The following is a 17,806-nucleotide window of genomic DNA, read 5'->3' on the forward strand; positions in this document are numbered from 1 at the left end:
ATATGACATCAAAGGAATTCTTATAACCAACTCTACAATGGAAAACATCCTAATGGTTTCACTGCCAACTGATTCCAAAGGTTGGCATCAGTTTTATCAGTCTGTAATAGGGTAACTATGAATAAAGATTATAGTTACTTCACAGAAATCTTGAGTAAATATTTTCAAAAGAAATCCAGATGTTTCACGTAGGGGAGAAGAATCCTATTTCTTTCACATCATTGTCCATAATAATGAAATAATGATTATGCTGTTTGATGAATACATTAACACATTGTTTCAATGTGCAAACTGTTGAACAATTTTTGTTTTGTAGATGAAATATGATCAGGTGTTTCAGGTGTTTAATTTTACTATTTTGACAGATGTTCACTACAATTTGTACAAAACATAAACTGTTGGTTGAGCATACCACAAATGGCATGTATGTACAGGTGTATGACTGACATCCATAAAGTAATCTGTCCTGTTATTGCCTCAGTGGGGTTGGCGTGTCTATGACGTTCCTTTATTTGCAGATGAAATGTTGCAATTACAAACCCCACAGGTGATCAAACACTTGGCAAAAGAGCAAATAGAGGGCTTTGATTGTAAGGAGTTGCTGCTGCATGTTTTAAACAGAAAGCAATACAACTTTCAGGTTAGATGTTGAATAAACAGGCCACTGATACCACACAGAGAGATAAGGGCTTTGATATACTGTACATTCCATTTTGATCAATTATAGAAAACCACACAAGATCTTTACACAACATGTAGAAACATGAATGCTTTTATTTTCTACAAAAATGCAAGTTTACGCTGCAATGTAGGCTACATTTTATTTGAGATATTTCACATGAAGTTTTCCCTCCCTACACTTTCAATAGGACTATCTATTGATTAATCAGCCATTAAGGAAATAACTATTCCAACAACAGTGCCTTCGTGGTTAAAATGCTAAAGAATAGCACAGCCATAAATGCATAAGGAAACATAGTCTCCAGAAATAATATTGTTTAATGATGATTTCATCATACCGGCCCACAAACAGAATCATTCAACCAAGTGACACGAGCTTACCAGACGAGCTAAATTACTTCTATGCTCGCTTCGAGGCAAGTAACACTGAAACATGCATCAGAGCATCAGCTGTTCCGGACGACTGTGTGATCACGCTCTCCGTAGCCGATGTGAGTTAGACCTTTAAACAGGTCAACATTCACAAGGCCGCAGGGCCAGACGGATTTCCAGGACGTGTACTCCGAGCATGCGCTGACCAACTGGCAAGTGTCTTCACTGACATTTTCAACCTCTCCCTGTCTGAGTCCGTAATACCAACATGTTTCAAGCAGACCACCATAGTCCCTGTGCCCAAGAACACTAAGGTAACCTGCCTAAATGACTACCGACCCGTAGCACTCACGTCTGTAGCCATGAAGTGCTTTGAAAGGCTGGTCATGGCTCATATCAACACCATTATCCCAGAAACGCTAGCCCCACTCCAATTTGCATACCGCCCCAACAGATCCACAGATGATGCAATCTCTATTGCACTCCACACTGCCCTTTCACACCTGGACAAAAGGAACACCTATGTGAGAATGTTATTCATTGACTACAGCTCAGCGTTCAACACCATAATGCCCTCAAAGCTCATCATTAAGCTAAGGACCCTGGGACTAAACACCTCCTTCTGCAACTGGATCCTGGACTTCCTGACGGGCCGCCCCCAGGTGGTAAGGGTAGGTAACAACACATCCGCCACACTGATCCTCAACACGGGGGCCCCTCAGGGGTGCATGCTCAGTACCCTCCTGTATTCCCTTTTTCCTCATGACTGCTTGGCCAGGCACGACTCCAACACCATCATTAAGTTTGCCGATGACACAACAGTGGTAGGCCTGATCACCGACAATGACGAGACAGCTTTTAAGGAGGAGGTCAGAGACCTGGCCGTGTAGTGCCAGGACAACAACTTCTCCCTCAACGTGATCAAGACAAAGGAGATGATTGTGGACTACAGGAAAAAGAAGAGGACCGAGCACGCCCCCATTCTCATCGACGGGGCTGTAGTGGAGCAGGTTGAGAGCTTCAAGTTCCTTGGTGTCCACCTCACCAACAAACTAACATGGTCCAAGCCCACAAGACAGTCGTGAAGAGGGCACGACAAAACCTATTCCCCCTAAGGAGACTGAAAAGATTTGGCATGGGTCCTCAGATCCTCAAAAGGTTCTACAGCCCCCCCACATTGACTTGGTACCGGTACCCCCTGTATTTAGCCTCACTATTGTTATTTTTACTGCTGCTCTTTAATTATTTTTTACTTTTATTTCGTATTATTTTATATTGTATTTTTTTGGGTGATTTTGGGGGGTATTCTTTCTTAAAACTGCATTGTTGGTTAAGTAAGCATTTCACTGTAAGGTCTACACCTGTTGTATTCGGCGCATGTTACAACTAACATTTTATTTTATTTTATTTGAAACCTTAATACATGTGTATCAACAGATGAAGGAACCATGTACTGGAAACATAGGCTACAATGAACAGCTTGTAATTATGTTTACATCAGATTGCAGAGATGTAGCCTAGTCTGCAGTCAAAGATTTTCAAAACTAACCCGTGCTGCAGTCTTTTGCAATTCCATGGATGCTGACCATTATGCTTTCGTTATCACGAACACTCAATCAACCGTGCTGCTTACTGTTAGTCCCGCCCATTTAGATCCCTTTATTTCAGTTGTGTTGTGAATGTGAGTAGCTGGAAAACATTAGGTTATGGATCAACATAAGTTTATGCAGCTAATTATGATAAATGTAAAATAAAATCTCCCATATTTTCAAGTGAATCAATAACAAATAAATAAATAAAAATATTTAATCGCAATTTATTGGTTTAGAGAGCAGTCAAACTCGATTGGCCTAGAGCGCTGTTAAACCGTTCCAGTGGCAGTGCAGCAAGTTAGGTTGTGAAAACCCAGCTTTTCCACGTAGTGTGTTTACCAAGTACAGATTGTCTGCCGGTTTGTGTGTTTAATTTGTCTATATTAGGAACCATATAGCTACCTTTTGAATTAGTAGTTTTTGGTTTTAATGTGTCTCACGTACTGGAATGTCAAAATATTGTAGTTTTCCTATATGTTGTAATTGATTTTTGGTCATCACTGTTGGCCAGTTAGCTTGCTAGCTAACTTATCAGGTGAAATTGCACAGGACTCCATCTTGGAACTCCTAACAGGTAGAGTATTTTCGCAGTTCAGTTTGATCTAAAAAGTTGTTTGCAATGTTAGTTTGCTAGCGGATGCTTCAAAAATCCTGTAACGGCTGATTTCACACCGACTCTGTGTGTTGTCAACGATGTAAACTAGAGCATAACTAGCTATCCGACCTGTCAAATGTATGACTGAGCCTATCTACGTGAGCGTGATAAAGTAGCTAAGTAACGTTAGCTATCAGTCTCACCACGAAAGACGAGTTAATGCTAGCTAAGTCGTTGGCCATGACATAGTTAGTTAGTTAGCTAGGTAACTACTATAATAAGCATATCGATAACTGTTTTGAATTATACAGTAAGATACTTATGTAGCTATTGTATGTAGCTAGCTAGTTTATGTAGCTAGCTACTTTAACTAGCTAACTAGATTGTAACGTCATTGGTGTCAATCCAATTAACGTTACATTGTTATCTAGCTAACTTGTATGATCCATCACATGGTTGGTGATAAACTAAATTCACCTGCAGTATTAGGAATATTCATGGTTGACAATCAGCTGTCTGTTCATGTTGAAAATGAAGATAATCCCAACTTGCAGGCCTTTATTACTTCTTAGCCAGCTAACGTTAGTTATCTGGACTATCCTAACTAGTCATCGGATGCCAGGCCTGTACCTGACTAGCTGACTAGCTAATTTAGCTAGCTAGGTTCAATATTGCTGCTCGGTTATCAACTGGTCCACAGCTGTGTTAAAGGGATAGTTCACCAAAGTTACACATTGGTTTCCTTACCCTGTAATAGTCTATGGACAAGGTATGACAGCAATTCATGCTTTGATTTAGTTGCCCTGGCATTGTTTCCACATGTTGACGTTTTAGCATTTGTGGCACAAATCCCATTCAAGTCATGGGACCAGGGTGGAACATTAACACCTGCCAAATGCGGGTAAATTTTGCCATTGGTGGGTAAGAATGTCTAATTCACAGGGCTATACGCTGACCTTTTTACAAGGAGCACATATGTGCCTTAGTTGAAAAATGTAGGTGCACACAAAGATGTAGGAACACAATGAAACATATTTGAGGTATTAAAACTAGAATCCTTAATTCTCTAGGTGCACTGTTGCTCCTAAATAAATTCCAGGTCGCACAGCAAAATATTTAGGCGCATATGTGAGTAAAATGGTCACACTGTAGAGCCCTGTTTCACCAGCCACTTTTGCGGGTGGTCAGTCACACAGAGCATTTGGAAAGCCCAAATGTAGAAGGCTACTAGAGTCATTCCATGTCATTTCAGCAAGCCGAGACACCCATCGTCTCAGATTGTTCTGAAATCTTCTGTACTGAAATGGGTAAGATCAGCATTCCTGAAACTTTATTTTGTTGAAATTAAATATTCTCAGATATTAAGCTAATTGATTGCACCTAACTTGGCCATTTTAAGTTATAGGATTCAGATAATATTCAATAAATATTGTTCCCAACATCCGATTTGGACCAAACTTCTTCCTAACATTGAGTAAGACATGCAGAATCCCCAAAAATTGACAAAAGCCACCCACGGACCCTCCACAACCCATGCCAATCCCACCCCAACAACCAGTATACAGTATGAGTTCTCTATTAGAAAATTAGTATGACGCTGCTGCTTTGAGTATCGTTAAAATGCTTAAAAGACAAAGTGAGTTGAATTGTGTTTGGGAAATAAAGATACAGTAACAAGGTTTCCATCCAACCTTTTTCTGCGAGTAAAGTACATGTTGGATAAAAAATGTAATGACAGGCCTGATGGAAACAGCACATTTGTCGGTTAACTTTAGACAGAACAAAATATGCTAGACAAGGTGGGATCTTTTTGTGATCGTAAACTTGGAGTCACACGATGACGTTGTGGTCCTCCCACTACGACTCGGTAAATCACATAGTTTATTAGGCTACAGATGAAATAAATTATTAACTTCACAGGGTGGCGAAAGGTGATGAGCTTGATGCTCCTTTCCAATAAATATCGAGTCTTATTCTTTTATAAGATTTAATTGTATATTTTATTAACTATACAAAACATACAAATGACGGCATCATGCAAACATCAACTACATTACACCTGCCCAGACCCACTAGCCCTCACCCCCATTTCCAGTGCCCGTATCACTTTCCGCCACATGGCCTCAAGGGTCTTATTCTGGTGACATGATGATCGATGCTTGGCTGCAGTTTGACAAATAAAAATAATCTTGCTCTTTTGTCCATAATTTCATAATGTAAACTATACCCGCACTGTATCTGCGAGCTGTTGGCTAAAGGCTTTATCATGCTTCGGTTTGGCTTGCGCTTAGCTCAACTCGGTTAGGTGAACCGAACGAGTGTGCTCGCATGCCTTTGACCTTCGCTTGAAAAGATCTTTGCTTGAAAAACGAGAAAAAGCGGCAATAGTACTGAGACGCCGTAGCCAGTATACACTTCCTCAAAATAGTCAGAATGAATCTAAAATAACTCAAATGTCATTTAATTTTTAATTTTTTGCCGAGGAGATCTTAGTCGCGCAATTTTACATTTAACTAGGATGGTTGGTGCGGTATTTCTCAAGTGAACAACATTTTTCATGAAAACAAGTCGTCTATCGTTGAATGACAAACACTTAATTGAAGAATCCCTACTGTTGACCCTTTCACCGACGAAGGGGCATAGACTTCGGCTTGCGAATAATTTTATGTGTGCACGAACAGCTGAAAAAAAACCTTGTTGAAGGCCAAAACGAACAAAAAGTCTCAACGTCGTCATCATATATGCACAAACTGTTCCGAACTCTTTAACGCGCACGTGCCAATACCAGAGTGGGCACATTTGCTATATAACATTGTTTTTTTTGTGACAACCATCAGTAGGGTGATGGAAACCCATTTAACTTGCATTTTTTATCTGGTACATGGGAATTTAACTGCAGAAGTTGTTTTTATGTGCACTACGTCATCACGCACAGACTTTTATCCGCAACGAGTCAATTGGATGAGGAAATGCTAATTTAAAAAATATATATATTTTCATGGAAACCTAGCTAGTGTTTTAAAAGGTAGAGGTAATATTTCATTCAGTAAAGAAATTTGTAGGCGGGTTAACTTACCCTGTCCCGCAACTCAACTTACCCCATACCCCGTGGCCCCGTGTAGCTCAGTTGGTAGAGCATGGCACTTGCAATGCCAGGGTTGTGGGTTTGATTCCCACGGGGGGCCAGTATGAAGAAGAAAAAAATGTCTGCACTCACTAACTGTAAGTTGCTCTGGTTAAGAGCGTCTGCTAAATGACTAAAATGTAAATACCCAAGAGACCACTTTTTTTGGACAAGCCATGTTTTCAAAATGAATGTTTTACATTCTGTTTATGTCCAGGGATACACTACATCAGTGGTCACCAACCTTTTCTGAGTCAAGATCACATTGAGTCAAAATGCAAACCGAGATCTACCGCTCAGAATTTTAAAACATGGCTTAAAAAACGTAAGACTATGCAACATTAATCCTGCCAATGTTTTTCTCAGAACTTTTTGAAATAATATCTATACATTTTTGGTATATGATCACGCTGGTAATAATTTGTTAGGCACAGCTGAGTAAGCATACAGTGGGGAGAACAAGTATTTGATACACTGCCAATTTTGCAGGTTTTCCTACTTACAAAGCATGTAGAGGTCTGTAATTTTTATCATAGGTACACTTCAACTGTGAGAGACGGAATCTAAAACAAAAATCCAGAAAATCACATTGTATGATTTTTAAGTAATTAATTTGCATTTTATTGCATGACATAAGTATTTGATACATCAGAAAAGCAGAACTTAATACTTGGTACAGAAACCTTTGTTTGCAATTACAGAGATCATGTTTCCTGTAGGTCTTGACCAGGTTTGCACACACTGCAGCAGGGATTTTGGCCCACTCCTCCATACAGACCTTCTCCAGATCTTTCAGGTTTCGGGGCTGTCACTGGGCAATACGGACTTTCAGCTCCCTCCAAAGATTTTTCTATTGGGTTCAGGTCTGGAGACTGGCTAGGCCACTCCAGGACCTTGAGATGCTTCTTACGGACCCACTCCTTAGTTGCCCTGGCTGTGTGTTTCGGGTCGGTGTCATGCTGGAAGACTCAGCCACGACCCATCTTCAATGCTCTTACTGAGGGAAGGAGGTTGTTGGCCAAGATCTCGCGATACATGGCCCCATCCATCCTCCCCTCAATACGGTGCAGTCGTCCTGTCCCCTTTGCAGAAAAGCATCCCCAAAGAATGATGTTTCCACCTCCATGCTTCACGGTTGGGATGGTGTTCTTGGGGTTGTACTCATCCTTCTTCTTCCTCCAAACACGGCGAGTGGAGTTTAGACCAAAAAGCTCTATTTTTGTCCCATCAGACCACATGACCTTCTCCCATTCCTCCTCTGGATCATCCAGATGGTCATTGGCAAACTTCAGACGGGCCTGGACATGCGCTGGCTTGAGCAGGGGGACCTTGCGTGCGCTGCAGGATTTTAATCCATGACGGCGTAGTGTGTTACTAATGGTTTTCTTTGAGACTGTGGTCCCAGCTCTCTTCAGGTCTTTGACCAGGTCCTGCCGTGTAGTTCTGGGCTGATCCCTCACCTTCCTCATGATCATTGATGCCCCACGAGGTGAGGTCTTGCATGGAGCCCCAGACCGAGGGTGATTGACCGTCAGCTTGAACTTCTTCCATTTTCTAATAATTGCGCCAACAGTTGTTGCCTTCTCACCAAGCTGCTTGCCTATTGTCCTGTAGCCCATCCTAGCCTTGTGCAGGTCTACAAATTTATCCCTGATGTCCTTACACAGCTCTCTGGTCTTGGCCATTGTGGAGAGGTTGGAGTCTGTTTGATTGAGTGTGTGGACAGGTGTCTTTTTTATACAGGTAACGAGTTCAAACGGGTGCAGTTAATACAGGTAATGAGTGGAGAACAGGAGGGCTTCTTAAAGAAAAACTAACAGGTCTGTGAGTGCCGGAATTCGTACTGGTTGGTAGGTGATCAAATACTTATGTCATGCAATAAAATGCAAATTAATTACCTAAAGATCATACAATGTGATTTTCTGGATTTTTGTTTTAGATTCCGTCTCTCACAGTTGAAGTGTACCTATAAAAATGACAGACCTCTACATGCTTTGTAAGTAGGAAAACCAGCAAAATCGGCAGTGTATCAAATACTTGTTCTCCCCACTGTATATTTTTTTTACTGGACTGATGACCTGCATCTGATGGTCAGGCAGAGGGGAGCAGTGGTGAGGCTGCCTCTCACCCGACTTGTCCCTCCATTCTCCCACCCTACGCTGAGAAAAGGGGACACAGTCTTCCAGCTGATGGAGAAACTTAAGTCGCACTCCATTATTACTGCCTCGTGCACCAATTCATGTTGTTACTCCTATGACCAGAGACTGTGAAATATTCCTTGATATTAAAAAAGGCACAAGCTGCAAATAATAACAATGCAAGCTTATCGAAGCACTTTGCTGTACTCATTCATTGCTGCTGCAGTGCTGGTTGTAGCATAAGTGGAAGTAGGGAGAATATGCATTTTATGGCTTAAACTGTTGAACAAAGTGTTGACAGTGCTGATTTAACAACTTAAACATGAACTTAGTCTCAAAAACAGCAGGTCTTTGCTGTATTTGTTGAGTATCTCTCTAGTCATGGTTTTGAACTCTCACATGATCAACTTTGATACTTATTTTTTACAGTCTATGGCGCAAGGAAACTGTGCAGACATGGAAATCTGAGCTATCTGATTGTCCAGCGGTAGGCCTATAGGTGCACTTGATTTGCTCTCTGGGCCTGCCGGGTAGGCAGAGTTCTAACTTCAGACACATGAAATGGTTCAAAATGGGAACACTTTGCCTTCCCGGTGATAGGGCTGCTGAGTCAAGTGCACCTACCGCCAACAGCGGCAAACAAAAAAATAGGAATGAAAGGCTTTACCGTTTACAGAAGTGTTTGGTGATCGACCAGTTGATCGTGATCGACTGGTTGGTGACCACTGCACTATATCCTGAAATATATTCAGATATCTTTGTTAGAAAGAATACAATATTTCCCTTGGAGTGATGCTGAATGTAAAAAATGGCTCAACTTTCCACACTGTCCCCTATAGTGTTTTGCAATTGTAATAGTATTGGGTTGCATTGGGTTTAATGGTAAATGGGTCATTCTACCTCATTTAAGCACAAGAGGATTTCGACACCACCATCTGATTGTTCTGAAATTGTTTGTTAGAAACAGATAAAATGTGCTTTCCTTCAACATTATTTTGTGGAAAAATAATTTTATCTGAGAAATTAAGCTAATTGATTGCACCCAAATTGACAATTTTAATTTACAGAATTCATATAATATTCAATAAATATATACTGAACAAAAATATAAATGCAACAATTTCAATGATTTTACTGAGTTACAGTTCATATAAGGAAATCAGTTAATTGAAATAAAATCATTAGGCCCTAATCTATGGATTTCATATGACTGGGCAGGGGTGCAGCCATGGTTGGGCCTGGGAGGGCATGGGCCCACCCACTTGGGAGCCAGGCCCACCCAATCAGAATGCTGTTTAATCAGCTTCTTGATATGCCACACCTGTCAGGTGGATGGATTATCTTGGCAAAGGAGAAATGCTCACTAACAGCGATGTAAACAAATTTGTGCACAGAATTGGAGCGAAATAAACTTAATGTGCATATGGAAAATTTCTGGGATCTTTTATTTCAGCTCATGAAACATGGGACCAACACTTTACATGTTGCGTTTTATATTTTTGTTTATCCGATTTGGACTAACATTTTTTTCGAACAATGAGTTAGACATGAGGAATCCAAAGAAATGGTCAAAAGCCACCGACAGACCCCCCCACATCCTTCCCAACAACGAGTATATAGTATCAGTTCTCTATGTCTAACAAGTAGTATGGAGCTGTGGCTCGGAGTGTTGTTTCTTCATCCTACGTAATGCATTCTCAGTGAATTTGGTAATGTTTTTTCTTCCCCTATTCAGATAAATTAATTATTGAAGTTGTTAAGTTTTATGTCCCATCCTACATCCAAATATTACCTGTGTCAGACCACTAGATGGTGCTGTTCCAGGTTATTTTATTTTTAACCCCCCCCCCTCAATGTTAAAGGGATAGTTTACCCAAATTACAAAATTACATTGGTTTCTTTATCTTCTAAGCAGTCTATGAACAAGGTATGACGGGCAATTCATACTTTGGTTTTGTCTACTGTTTCAAATGCTAACTTTTTAGCATTTGTGGCACAAATCCAATGCAAGTCATTGGTACATAATAATAATAATAATAATAATAATAATAATAATAATAATACAAATAATAATACCTGTATTAGCATTTTAACGCTTCATGTCCAAATCTAAAAATGGATTGTGAAACTAAATTATGTTACTTATAGATGATTTGGACATATTACAACAAAATAATGTTGCAGGAATGCTAATCTTATTTTTCTAACAACAGAAACGATTTCAGAACAACTGGAGATGGTGGGTGTCATGGCTTGCTGAAGTGACATGGAACGACCCAAATGCCACTAATCACAATACATATAAAGGTGTTTCATTTTATAATTTTATTGAAAAACATGACTGACATGCAATTAATTATTTTATTAGGGTTGTCACATTTTAGTCCCTAGTCCATTTCTCCTAAGTTTTGGGCTTGTAGGAAAGGTCTTCATATGATAATTGGATAAGACTAGTCCAGGACCTGCCAGCGCAGTCCACATTAGAGTAATGACAAAGCGAAAAGTTTTTTAGAATTTTTTTGCAAATGAAAAAAATAGCATAATACCTTATTTACATAAGTATTCAAACCCTTTGCAATGGTACTTTAAATTGAGCTCAGGTGCATCCTGTTTCCATTGATCATCCCTGAGATGTTTCTACAACTTGATTGGAGTCCACCTGTGGTAAATTCAATTGATTGGACATTTTTTGGAAAGGCACACACCTGTCTACATAAGGTCCCACAGTTGACAGTGCATGTCAGAGAAAAAACCAAGCCATGTGGTCGAAGCAATTGTCCGTAGAGCTCTGAGACAGCATTGTGTCGAGGCACAGATCTGGGGAAGGGTACCAAAACATTTCTGCAGCATTGAAGGTCCCCAAGAACACCGTGGCCTCCATCATTCTTAAATGGAAGAAGTTTGGAACCACCAAGACTTTTCCTAGAGCTGGCCACCCGGCCAAACTGAGCAATCGGGGGAGAAGGGCATTGGTCAGGGATGTGACCAAGAACCCGATGGTCACTCTGACAGAGCTCCAGAGTTCCTCTGTGGAGATGGGAGAACCTTCCAGAAGGACAGCCATCTCTGCAGCACTCCACCAATCAGGCCTTTATGGTAGTGGCCAGACAGAAGCCACTCCTCAGTAAAAGGCACATGACAGCCTACTTGGAGTTTGCCAAAAGGCACCTAACGGACTCTCAGACCATGAGAAACAAGATTCTCAGGTCCGCTTCGTGTTTTCATTTTTGCCATGGAAAAATATTGCGGTACTGGTATCGTCACAGCCCTGTTGTTTTCCATAAACAATTCATACGTTGACAGTAGGTAATTTAAATCATTTTGCGAGTTAGCCAAATACAGTGCCTTCAGAAAGGATTCACACCCCTTGACCTTTTCCACATTTTGGTGTTACAAAGTGGGATTAAAATGGATTTAATTGTAATTTTGTCAACGATCTACACAAGATACTCTATCAAAGTGCAAGAAAAATATAACATTTGTAAAATAAAGTATTCAACCCCTTCAGTCAATACATGCTAGAATCAGCAGCGATTACACCTGTGAGTCTTTCTGGGTAAGTCTCTAAGAGCTTTGCACACCTGGATTGTACAATATTTGCACAATAATTTGTAAAAAATTATTCAAAGCCTGTGACGTTCAAATCAAATTTTATTTGCCACATGCACCGAATAGAACAGGTGTAGACATTACAGTGAAACGCTTACTTATAAGCCCTTAACCAACAACAAAAAAAGCAAATAAGTTGCTTGTTGATCATCGCTAGACTGCCATTTTCAACTCTTGCCATAGACTTTCAAGCAGATTTAAGTAAAAACTGTAACTACGCCCTCAGGAACATTCAATGTGTGTATATTTGGCCTTGTGTTTTAGGTTGTTGTTCTGTTGAAAGGTGAATTTGTCACAATGTCTGTTGGAAAGCAGACTGAACCAGGTTTTCCTCAAGGTTTTTTGCCTGTGCTTAGCTTTATTCTGTTTATTTTTTGCATTAAAAAAACTCCCTAGTCCTTGCCGATGACAAGTATACCCATAACATGATGCAGCCACCACAAAGCTTGAAATATAAAGTGGTACTCAGTTATGTTGGATTTGCCCCAAACATAAAGTTCATTTCTTTGCCACAAATTTTTACAGTTTTACTTTAGTGCCTTTTTGGAAGCAGGATGCATGTTTTGGAATATTTGTATTCTGTACAGGCTTCCTTCTTTTTGCTCTTGTCATTTAGGTTAGTATTGTGGAGTAACTACAATGTTGTTGATCCATCCTCAGTTTTCTCCTATCACAGCAATTAAACTCTGTAACTGTTTTAAAGTCACCAAGGGCCTCATGGTGAAATCCCTGAGCGGTTTCCTTCCTCTCCGGCAACTGGAAGGGCGCCTGTATCTTTGTAGTGACTAGGTGTATTGATACGCCATCCAAAGTTTAATTAGTAACTTCACCATGCTCAGGGATATTCAATAAATGCTTTTTTATTTTTACCCATCTACCAATAGGTGCCCTTCTTTGTGAGGCATTGGAAAACCTTGCTGGTGTTTGTGTTATTTTTTCCAGAAAATCACATTGTAGGATTTTTTATGAATTTATTTGCAAATTATGGTGGAAAATAAGTATTTGGTCAATAACAAAAGTTTCTCAATACTTTGTTATATACCCTTTGTTGGCAATGACACAGGTCAAACGTTTTCTGTAAGTCTTCACAAGGTTTTCACACACTGTTGTTGGTATTTTGGCCCATTCCTCCATGCAGATCTCCTCTAGAGCAGTGATGTTTTGGGGCTGTCGCTGGGCAACACGGACTTTCAACTCCCTCCAAAGATTTTCTATGGGGTTGAGATCTGGAGACTGGCTAGGCCACTCCAGGACCTTGATGCTTCTTACGAAGCCACTCCTTCGTTGCCCGGGCGGTGTGTTTGGGATCATTGTCATGCTGAAAGACCCAGCCACGTTTCATCTTCAATGCCCTTGCTGATGGAAGGAGGTTTTCACTCAAAATCTCACGATACATGGCCCCATTCATTCTTTCCTTTACACGGATCAGTCGTCCTGGTCCCTTTGCAGAAAAATAGCCCCAAAGCATGATGTTTCCACCCCCATGCTTCACAGTAGGTATGGTGTTCTTTGGATGCAACTCGGCATTCTTTGTCCTCCAAACACGACGAGTTGAGTTTTTACCAAAAAGTTATATTTTGGTTTCATCTGATGATATGACATTCTCCCAATCCTCTTCTTGATCATCCAAATGCATCCTAGCAAACTTCAGACGGGCCTGGACATGTACTGGCTTAAGCAGGGGGACACGTCTGGCACTGCAGGATTTGAGTCCCTGGCGGCGTAGTGTGTTACTGATGGTAGGCTTTGTTACTTTGGTCCCAGCTCTCTGCAGGTCATTCACTAGGTCCCCCCGTGTGGTTCTGGGATTTTTGCTCACCGTTCTTGTGATCATTTTGACCCCACGGGGTGAGATCTTGCGTGGAGCCCCAGATCGAGGGAGATTATCAGTGGTCTTGTATGTCTTCCATTTCCTAATAATTGCTCCCACAGTTGATTTTTTTCAAACCAAGCTGCTTACCTATTGCAGATTCAGTCTTCCCAGCCTGGTGCAGGTCTACAATTTTGTTTCTGGTGTCCTTTGACAGCTCTTTGGTCTTGGCCATAGTGGAGTTTGGAGTGTGACTGTTTGAGGTTGTGGACAGGTGTCTTTTATACTGATAACAAGTTCAAACAGGTGCCATTAATACAGGTAACGAGTGGAGGACAGAGGAGCCTCTTAAAGAAAAAGTTACAGGTCTGTGAGAGCCAGAAATCTTGCTTGTTTGTAGGTGACCAAATACTTATTTTCCACCATAATTTGCAAATAAATTCATTAAGCATCCTACAATGTGATTTTCTGTATTTTCTTTTCTCATTTTGTCTGTCATAGTTGACGTGTACCTATGATGAAAATTACAGGCCTCTCATCTTTTTAAGTGGGAGAACTTGCACAATTGGTGGCTGACTAAATACTTTTTTCCCCCACTGTATGTGACTGAAGCAAATTTTTACTCCTGAAGTTTAGGCTTGCTATAACAAATACTTACTGAATCAAGACAGTTCAGCTTTTAATTAATTTGTAAACTTTTCTAAAAACATAAATCCACTTTGACTTTATGTTGTATTTTGTGTAGGCCAGTGACACAATCTCAATTTCCATTTTAAACACAACAAAATGTGCATAAGGCAATGAGTGAATATTTTCTGAAGGCACTGTAGTTCTACAAGCCACATATCAATAGCAACTGTATGCTGTATGGTATATTTGATATTTAAATTCAATTATATATATTTTTTAGGGGGTAGATCAGCTTTAATATTTCAGATTGTAACTTCCATCAATGTAATTGTCTGCATCACTTCCAATCCCCCATATGGGTTTTTTTCTCGCATATATATATATATATATATATATATATACTTGCTACATTCTTACAACTTCAGGCACAGATTTGGATTCTAGCAATGGTACTGTGTGAAGTCTGAGACCTTGGAGGACCACAGCAAATCTTCTGTTCTTCTACGGGCCCCGTGTAGCTCAGTTGGTAGAGCATGGCGCTTGCAACAACAGAGTTGTGGGCTCGTTTCCCACGGGGGGCCAGTATGGGAAAAAAATTAATAAATGTATGCACTCACTAACTGTAAGTCGCTCTAGGTAAGAGCGTCTGCTAAATGACTAAAATGTACTGAGCCACACAATTGGCTATATCCTCACTAAGTGTGTTGTGACAGAGGGTTAACACTTGAAACAAGTGTTAATACATTTCTGTTTGATACATTTAAGTCAACTGAGTCAGCATATCAATGCTTGCATTTCAGCACTCCAACCACCCTGTACTATTCATATTATTCTGAATCTGCTTATCATGAATTTGAACAGAATTCTGCCTCAGTATGACCTCCACTCAGTCTCAGTAGTCAAATAACATTTCCCTGCAGAAACACAATATTATCTTTCTACAGTACCTTTCTCTGGCCTGCTTAACGTTTAATCCAACCATTTTGAGGTACATGGGGAAACTGCTACTCAAATATTAACAATATCAATCTGATAATGTTCAGCTTGCCCGATTGTGTCCAGAGACTGTAGGATAAAATATTTCAGTTAAGACCGTTTCATTGACTGGCTGGTCTTTGACTACCAAGCTATTTGACATGAATTAATTTACTTGCTGTAGTAAGAAGTAAGCCTACTGAAAATGTATATCCATTTTTTATGTTTGTCTTCTCAGGTATCAGGATGGTGGACAAGAATATATACATTGTTCAAGGGGAGATCTGTACTGTTGTAGGTGCCATCAAGAGGAATTCAAGGTGGAATACCCATACTCCTTTGGTAAGTTGATTTGTCTTGGTAAAGAAAAGTTTAGTAACACTAGTATTTCCCAATCAAGGCTTAGTTTGACATAAGACAACAGTTTAGTTGAGCTTTTTTTAATTGTAGAACTACCTGCTCAAGGAATGAGTGTTTCAGACTTGGTACAAGAGGAAGAAAGATTAAAAATAAGATAATATTTTTTATAGTGCTGCCATAGATGTTTTTGTGTAGTGTAAAGGCCTAATCATCATAAATACTCTACTTTAAGTCTACATAGGAAGCTACTCTGAGGAGATAAAAAGCCATTGCATTAAAATTGTAGGCAATGTGTTAATTTGGTCAAATCTACAGCATTTGAATGAAGTAGTTTCACTTTGAGCTTCAATGTCCTCTCATGCTTGAGTTTTTGTTGATGCCAGTATTGTTTGTTTTATTGTTGTACAGGATGAGGAACAAGATCCATTGCTTAACAGCTTCAGCCACCTGAAGGAGATTCTCAACAATATAAAAGGTAATAACATAATAATGACAAGCACAATACATGGTGCAGTGTATATTTGGCCTTTTTTTCTATAGAATTACAGAATATTAGTGGGTATCTAAGGTAAGTCCTTATCTCTAAATTGTCATCCCACAGACAAATAGATACCTGCAGCAGAGTCTCCTTTACTAATTCCTGACTAACCCTCTTTGCAAATCTTCTCTGTATAGGTGACCCATAGGTCACCATTTCTAAATTTCATACATACATTATTATGCAGATACAGAGGATATGATAACACATGAAAGTATTTTAAGTTTATAGCAATTGTTCAATATACTAGAACGACTATCATTGTCCATGGACGAAGACCAGCTTAAAATGAAAGCCATATTTACATGGCCAATACATTACATGGATAAACCTCAGTCAGTCGGGACCTTGAGGCTAAACACATTCAGATTGTTATCACAAAGTGCCTTCTCCTGCCTGAAGAGTAAGAACATATTTAATCAGGTGTGCAGCAGATTTCCACAGAGAAATGGGCTGGCCTTTCATGTTTGTCAATATTATCTCTCCCAATGTCTTACTGCAGGGAACTACTCAGCTTAATAATTTTAAAGTCCCATTGAAACATCACTGTTTGTTCATCTTTTATCCAAGATGGCGAAGGTAAATGTTAAACTGAGTTGTGCAAGTGTTCTTCTCTACTCAAGGAGGGGAAGATGCACAACGCTTAAAGACACTGGTACCTTGGAGTTCTTCTCACAACACACGATTGGATTTCCTTGAATTTCTCAATATTGTTGTAATTATAATTTTAAAGATGAGCATTCATCCCTTCACAATAGTTATGTTTCCTTGATGGGTTTTGGTTGTGACCATACTTTGTTGATAATATATACTACTTCTATCAAATAGATTTTCTCTGCAGGGCAATTTTCTCCTTGTACATAGACATAAGAATGTTTTATACTTTATTCTTAGTCCTCTTTATTCCGGGTTGGACATAATGCCGCAACAATCTTCAACTGGAGTCTTAGACCACAGTTTGTGCCCTGTCCCGTGAGACTCCTCTCTTCCAGCTCAGCCACCACTGTCCATTGTCACTTTGTCTTTGGCCTGCCTCGCTTGTGCTTTCCCGTAGGTGTTCATCTGAGGGCAACTTTCTCTCAGAACGTGTTCGCTACATCCGATCCAGCTCGTTTTGATATATACTATGCTGGTGGAATAAACCTTGTCCAGAAGTATAGGCCTACGGAGTTTGGCAAACTATCCTTCATGTTGGCAACAAACATTCCGTGATGTCATATTGCATTCTGTGCAGAAATTGGTGCCAACATGATGCATATGAATATGTTTAATCTCATACTCATTGCTGAATATAGGAGGTTGTTTCACATTACTAGGTTGGTTAGTCTAGTCCACTGCCTAGTCCACTACAGTGACATCTGAGGTTTCTTGGCAGAATTACA

The 17,806-nt window shown here is 40.0% G+C and overlaps 1 protein-coding gene across 3 annotated transcripts in view; it reads left to right on the forward strand.

The window, feature by feature from the left end:
- The first annotated feature begins 2,972 nt into the window (after positions 1-2,972).
- LOC311130260 (Golgi-specific brefeldin A-resistance guanine nucleotide exchange factor 1-like) overlaps positions 2,973-17,806 on the forward strand; it is a 118,970-nt gene continuing 104,136 nt past the window's right edge. For all 3 annotated transcript variants that reach the window (XM_084162971.1, XM_084162972.1, XM_084162973.1), the window contains exons 1-3: positions 2,973-3,219; positions 15,765-15,868; positions 16,295-16,361. In XM_084162971.1, coding sequence (XP_084019097.1) covers positions 15,773-15,868; positions 16,295-16,361 — 163 coding nt within the window. In that variant the 5' untranslated portion in view covers positions 2,973-3,219; positions 15,765-15,772. The remainder of the gene's footprint in view (positions 3,220-15,764; positions 15,869-16,294; positions 16,362-17,806) is intronic.

Source organism: Coregonus lavaretus, assembly GCF_964263955.1.
Source record: "Coregonus lavaretus genome assembly, chromosome: 1".
Lineage (NCBI taxonomy): Eukaryota > Metazoa > Chordata > Actinopteri > Salmoniformes > Salmonidae > Coregonus > Coregonus lavaretus.